At 41.1% G+C, this 7,566-nt stretch overlaps 1 protein-coding gene across 1 annotated transcript; it reads left to right on the top strand.

Moving 5' to 3' along the window:
- Nucleotides 1–4,702: 4,702 nt before the first annotated feature.
- On the top strand, nucleotides 4,703–7,566 carry LOC308333684 (plexin domain-containing protein 1-like; the record flags this gene model as incomplete). Its single annotated transcript, XM_080790139.1, has 12 exons — nucleotides 4,703–4,811; nucleotides 4,959–5,102; nucleotides 5,524–5,593; nucleotides 5,662–5,784; nucleotides 5,888–6,006; nucleotides 6,123–6,222; nucleotides 6,317–6,412; nucleotides 6,550–6,625; nucleotides 6,858–6,918; nucleotides 7,012–7,138; nucleotides 7,242–7,277; nucleotides 7,379–7,566. Exons 1-12 carry the CDS (start codon nucleotides 4,776–4,778, stop codon nucleotides 7,564–7,566), a joined length of 1,176 nt encoding a protein of 391 aa, XP_080646265.1. The 5' UTR covers nucleotides 4,703–4,775.

Below are 7,566 nucleotides of genomic sequence, written 5' to 3'. Positions count from 1 at the left end.
TACTATGTTCAGTGTCATGAGTTCATTGGGCACACACACACACACACAGACACACACACACACACACACACACAGTTGGACCAGTCAGGTGACTTCCAGCTGATTGTCACCTCAAGTATTTCCGCTGTCTCGTCAGGTAAAACATATAGGCTACCACTGTGTGTGTGTGTGTGTGTGTGTGTGTGTGTGTGTGTGTGTGTGTTCTAAAATGTTACACACTGCATGTCATGTCGCACCTCCTGTCTTTGTGCGCTTGTTTACGTCTCTCTCTCTCTCTCTCTCTCCCAGCAAGCCAAAATTATGTCATTATGACGTTATTTCCATGGGACGTCTTCACCAGTTGAAATAATATAGCTTATTCTAATTTCTAATCAACTGCCAGATCTGACAGTTGAGATATTCTCTCCTAAATGAAGCCTGCCTGCCTGCCTGCCTGCATGTCTGCCTGCGTGATGATAGTTGACTGCTGCTGCTGTACAGATGGATAGAGGCCTATTAGTGTGGTACGAGGCGTATTTCCGTAGGATTTTTTTGCTAAAAGTGATTTTTTTGCTTTTTTGGCTTTCATAGGGACCAAAAAGTCTGAAAATGATGGGGTTCAAATTTTCCCGACCCCCACCCCTTTTTTGGGGGGTCATATATTTTGGGACCTCCCATAATAGTACGCCAGACAATGAATGTCCGATTTTCATAATATTAGTGTTGTTTTATAGGTTTTTTTATATTCTGAGTTGATTTCTTACACTTTGAAAGTAGCCAGAATAATATTTTCTGACTTTTGGTTGGGGTCTTTCTTCACCCGGGACCCCCGGACTCATCTCAGTACTCATTACACATTACATTCCTCGCTCTGCTCCTGTTCCAGAACAATGTCAAATTAGATAATAATATAAGCATTACATTTTTTTGTAGCTGGTCACTGATTACAAAAATGAATGGTAGCTAATACCAGGGGTCTTCCACAGGGGGTCCAGGACCAGTTTTTCCCCTATTAGTGTGGTACGAGGTGTATTTCCGTAGGATTTTTTTTGCTAAAAGTGCTTTTTTTGCTTTTTTGGCTTTCATAGGGACCAAACTGTCAGAAAATGATGGGGTTCACATTTTCCCGACCCCCACCCCTTATTTGGGGGGGTCATATATTTTGGGACCTCCCATAATAGTACGCCAGACAATTAATGTCCGATTTTCATAATATTAGGGTTGTTTTATAGGGTTTTAAATATTCTGAGTTGATTTATTACACTTTGAAAGTAGCCAGAATAATCTTTTCTGACTTTAGGTTGGGGTCTTTCTTCACCGGGACCCCCCGGACTCATCTCAGTACTCATTACATTCCTCGCTCTGCTCCTGTTCCAGAACAATGTCAAATTAGATAATACTTTTGTAGCTGGGCACTGATTACAAAAATGAGTAGTAGTTAATACCAGGGGTCTTCCACAGGGGGCCGGGACTAGTTTTTCCCCTATTCTTGCACCCATATATACAGATTTGCAAGTATTTCGAATAGTATTAGAATATCTTGCGTTTATGTAAAGTACTTTGATAGTTTATTAGTATTCTACCATTATTGTTGACAGATGTTACTGCAGGGAATAAAGGTATTGCAACTTCTCACTTTGGGCATGCAGAATGTGTCCATTTATTTCACACACTGCACTCACACTAACAACACACACACACACACACACACACACACACACACACACACACACACACACACACACACACACACACACACACACACACACCTATCCTCCTAAAGAGCCCATGGTCAATTATGCCTACAATACATTATTTGCAGGATCTATTCATCTTCGTCATCATCATCTTGAATGTCCTCCCTAATAGTGTTGACACAGTCTCCACCATAGCATTTGCAGAGAGGAGTGCAAGGCAGGTTATTGTTTGAGCAGCTGCACCGTCCCTTGCAACCTGCTTTGCAACCACATTTGATGAGCTCAAGTATTGCTTTTGGAGCAGGGAGGGCAAGACACCTGACTGGAACATACCCTCCACTATCTGAATTCCATCCATTATGTTCGATTGGTGGAAGCTCAGGGCAATTTGGCAGGTATGAATGACTTATCCCGCATTGTGACGTAGTTAGCACAGAGGATATGTGGTAGCAGTGCAGCACGAGTTGGAGGTAGCATCTCACCCTCCAAGTTCTTTGACCGAAATAGTTCCTATCTGAGTAATGGCAAAGTTGTTGGACCTTTTGGACTATAAACACGCCATGCAAAATGCTCCAATGACTCCAATGGTGATGGAAGCTTGCCGTTAACAAGCTCAGGAGGAATGGAACCCATTCCAAGGTCCTTGAAGCAATTAATGGCAGGATCATCATCATCATCAAGCCTCAAGTAGGCATTGACCCATGTCTTCTTGGAGATTCCAACTAAGTTTCCTCCCCAGTCAGCACCAGAAAAATTGTGTAAGCCCAGGAAAATTGTGTAGGCCCAGGAAGAATGTCATTTCTTGCCCCATCTGACACAAGCGCTGATGAAACCAGACTCTTCAATGGTGTGTTCTCTTTGAACAGATTGCCTCCACAGTGCAACTCAATCAATTTACATTGCTTGAGAGCATTTTCTCTTGACCACAATGCAATCTCTCCTGAGAGCTGATAATGTTCTTTCCTTGAAGACCTGGAAGCTTTTGGGAAGCTGTTGAGGTACTGATTCACTAGACCAGAAAGATGAGGTGTGGTAGTGACTAGTCGGTCCAGAGCTGCTTCATCTCTACTGAGTCAAACCATCCACCCCATGTCCCTTTAGCTTCTTGATTTCCTGCTCAAGGGCTTGATCTGTGAAGAGATGAGTGAACGGTATCTCTGACTTTGCCAGTTGCCACCACAAATTCACCTGACTTCAGTGCGTTCCATGTTTCTGGGTCATCCTGTTCAAGAGCGTTCATTTGGGCAAGATAGTCGAGCATATTTAAGGAGATCACGAGCAAAGAAATACTTGATGAGTTCCTTTAAGGATGACAAGTAGCCCTCCCAGTCACCTGACCGACAACAGAAAGACAAAGAGAAAAGAGAAAGACAGCAGCAGCCTGGCTGATGTTGGCTGATCTTTATTTAGCAGCAATATTTGCTACACTTGGGTCTGAGGCACCTTACTTTGAAAATAGCTGATCTACAAGCTCAAACTACAACCTTGTAGATCAGCTATTGTTGGCTAAAGTTCTCCTTGGAAAAGGGATGGTATGGTTCAAGTGGTTTAATGTAAAAAAAGAAAAAAAGTGATCTAATTTGACAATATTCTGGAGCAGGAGCAGAGCGAGGAATGTAATGAGAACTGGAATAGGCCCAGGGGTCAGTACGGGAGGTCCCAGGTGAGGAAACACCCCTACCAAAAGTAAAAAAAGATTATTCTGACCACTTTAAAAGTTTAAGAAATCAACTCAGAATGTTTTAAAACATACAAAACAATTCTAATATTATGTTTTTATTATCATCCTAAAGTCATAGCATGTGTGTGTTTATAATTATGCAATAGGCTACAATACTTAAAATGTAGCTATAGCTGTTACATTTACACGAAAACAAATGCATTTATATTTCTAATCAGAAAATAGTTTTAACTACAGTACATTTTGACGAAGGTACACCTTTTAAAATACAAAATACCACTGGCAAATATGAAAGACTACATCTACAACACACTTCAGAATAGTGTAGAATAGAAAGCTATTCTGAGATCAGTATAAAGATATTTTAAAAAGTTGGCTTTGAAGAGCCAAAAGAAAAGAAAATCTGGTGCATTTTAATACTGGACACTGGACAGTGCAGAAAGTGACCACGGAAGTGTAGCTGTAGGGTGGAAGAGTGACTGTTTGTTACAGTTGAGAAGGTTTACGAATAAAGACATTAGTCATTTTGATGTATCCAGTGGTCATTGGAGTGGTCATCATGTTTTCCCCATGGGGTGGGAGGTGGGAGGCTATAGGACAGACTTTGTTGACTTTGGCCTTTCTATTGGACTTATCTTACATACGAATCAGTGAGATCAGTCTGCTGAATACCAAACTTGTCACTTTCACAATACTGTTATGAATGATGATTGTTATTTTTCACATACAGGTTTCCGAGAACAAGACATTTCTACATTTCACTGCTAAATTTCACAAAATGTAGAATTGATTGAATAAAATAAATGAAATTTGCTTAATTTTAATTGTGTGATCAAATTTAATTAAATGTAAAACCATATCGTTAAAATAACACTGAGCCACATTAAGCAAAACATAATCGCATTCATCTGAATAATAATTTTAACTGACAGTTTGCCCCTAGTTTTCTCACATTAGTCTATTGTGTTTGTTGTTTTCTATGTATGTTCAAAATTGTGCACAATGCATAAATGAAATCTGACTGTATAATGCCTCACCATTGTTGCAAACAATACCATCTTGCTTGCATAATACTACACTATGTGTTACAGAGCAAAATATACTAATCCTAATGTTTATTCATGTATTTTCTCCAGATAATTGGTACAGCTTGGGGACACAACATAAGGACGGCTCTAGAGCCAACCGTCTTGTCCACAGAGCCCAGAGGTCATCTTCAGGCCATGCTAGGATGAGCAGGGAGGTCCAGGGAGGAGCACTGACATGACCATTGACACTCTTCCAGACAACATGACACACTTAGTGGTGAGGGAGGTAACATGCCCAGCAATGTTCAGAGACAGACTGTAGTCTCTGGTCAGAGTGATAAAGTTACAGTACAGTATACCAGTAGCAATTTGTTTTTCTTGACACCCTGGATGAGGTTCTTTATTAAGCACTGCCCTCTGCTGGAAGTAAGAAATATACTCAATTTAACTTTGCGCACCCTGAGGGTGCATGAATGTAACTACTTTCTCAGAGTTCACTGTGTCTGTTGGATAAATATATTAGTTTATATAGAGAAAAATAGATGCTCTATTTCTCTATTTTATGTTTTCTAGGAGGATTCTGGCAGGTATTACACATGGCGTAGTTTTGGCTCAGAGGACATACGCACACGTGAACTCTGGGTAGACATGAGTGACCTCCAGCATGGACAAGTCAGAATGCACGGCATTCTGTCCAATACACACAGACAGGCTGCGGTAAGTCATATTCATGCGCATATGCACGCATGTCGCATGCACATACCATATGCACGCATGTACATATGCACGCACATACCATATGCACGCATGCACATATGCACAAACATACCGTGTGCAAATAAAACGAAATGAACTTACTGTTGACACATACTTTAGCAAAGGAACATAGATGTGTTGTGTAGTCTGTCTGCTGTATCATATGGGGATATAGCTCAGTGGTAGAGCATTTGACTGCAGATCAAGAGGTCCCTGGTTCAAATCCGGGTGTCCCCTCTATTATGTCAAAAACAAGAAATGTGTTAATTAATAATCTATACTGCTTTTGAAAAATAAGATATTTTAATTCTGCACATTGCAACAGGCATGTGTATAAATAAAAGCATGTCTCTCTCTGTCGATCTTTCTTCTTCCACTCCAGAGGGTTGCCCTGTCATTTGGCTTTCCATTCTATGGACATTACCTGAGGCAGATTACCATAGCAACAGGAGGTTTTTTAAATCTAAGTAATGCTATTTGTGCTAGTTTTGAAACATTCCTCCCATTTGCCCATATTCAGGATTCATTTTCATGGGGGACATTACTCACCGTATGCTGACAGCCACACAGTACATAGCCCCTCTAATGGCAAACTTTGACCCCAGCTACTCAAAAGAATCCACTGTGCAGTACCTGGACAACGGTACGGTGTTGGTATCTTGTGGTTGCTGTTTTGCGAAGCATCTTGTTCCATCGATTGCATGATTATTTGTTTGTGACTCTTCCTTGACCGGTACTTCCCACAGGTGATAAGTTTGTGGTACAGTGGGAGAAGGTCAGACTCCATGGGAGAGAGGCAGAAGGGGCCTTCACCTTTCAGGCTGCTCTGTACAGAACAGGAACCATCACATTCAGCTACCGAGATGTGAGTCTCACCCCACCTCCACTATGTACATTACATCTACTGGTATTAACATGTGTTTCTCGTAGCCTAATTCAAAATGCATCTATTTAACTTCTTTCTGTGCCTCTCATAATCAGATACCTCTGCCAATGGAGGTGATTGGTTCAGCTCAGCATCCAGTGAAGGCAGGTTTGTCTGACGCCTTCATGGTACGCTTACCTTCTCCGGAATCACCAGGTCAGCAATCCTTGTGCTAATTCACGCCCTCTTCTTTTTGCTATCTTTGGAAATAATATTTGACGAAATGTCTAACGAGATCTCTCTCATATAGATGGCCAACGAAGGACAGTTTATGAATACCATCGGGTTGAGATAGATGCTACCAAAATTACCAACAACACTGCTTTTGAATTCTCTTCTCTGCCTAGTAAGTGGTGTCTTTCCAAATTGTATCCACGGAGGGATGAGCAAAGGGGTGTATGAATATTGGCCTCATTCACCTCTAAAAAAATAATCTCTATGTTCTTGCTACTCTCATTCTGTTCCCTTGGCTTCCTGGGATAGCTTGTCTGCAATATGACACCTGTGAGCTGTGTGTGAACCAGACCTCCAGCTGTAGCTGGTGTAATGTACTCCAGAGGTGAGTAGGAGTAGGACTGCAGAGTGCAGAGTCTGTAGATCCATATCCACATGTATAATCTATTCTACAGTATCTATCTATCTATCTATCTATCTATCTATCTATCTATCTATCTATCTTTTGTATACTGTATTATACATACTGTATATTGGACTTTGCAAGTTGCTCTGGACAACTCCCACCTATACTGTTAAAGCTTTATTTGAATATGCTGTGTATATTGTGTGTTCAGATGCTCAGATGGCATGGACAGGCACAGGCAAGAATGGTTGGATTATGGCTGTTCAGAGGAGGTAGTTGGAAATTATTAATTATTATGAAATTATTGTGAAATGATTGAAATGTTTCTCACAATTTAGTTTATTGACATAATTATATGTGTACAGATTAAAGACATTACATGTGAAGATTACTCCAGGGGAAGTTCTGGCAGTTCCTTTGGTCCCTCTGTGACTCCTGACTCTAAGGCCACAACCCCCTCGAGTCCCCTACAAAATGGCTGTAAGACTGATGGTGAGTCAAGGCCGTCACTTGTGTGTTACCTGGCAGTTAGTTAGTTACAGAGTATGCTGCTTTACATGATTGAATTTAATTGTAATTGTTTGTCTGCCTCCAGATGAAACCAAACATCACATCCTCTTGAATGGTAATGGTGAGTTGAGGTATTCATGGATATCAACATTGTTTCATGAATATTTTTTCATAGTCATGTGTAAATATTCTGGACGTCTCTTGTACCTTTGTCCCACTCAGATCTGAAGACAAGTTCTCCCAAGCAGAGGGACGGTTCAGCTAATACTGCTGTCATAGCTGGTATAGTGGTGGCTCTCGTGTTGCTCTTGGCTCTGGTTCTCTTGGCTCTTTACATTAACTCCCACCCTGCTACTGCATCGCCTCTTTACCTCCTCCAGGTGAACGCTGCATATTTTCATTCCCCCTGA

Source organism: Protomyctophum bolini (assembly GCF_963924005.1).
Source record: "Protomyctophum bolini genome assembly, chromosome: 18".
In the NCBI taxonomy this organism is placed as follows: domain Eukaryota; kingdom Metazoa; phylum Chordata; class Actinopteri; order Myctophiformes; family Myctophidae; genus Protomyctophum; species Protomyctophum bolini.
The sequence above is the reverse complement of the archived record's forward strand: the minus strand, read 5'-3'. Positions and strand labels throughout refer to the sequence as shown.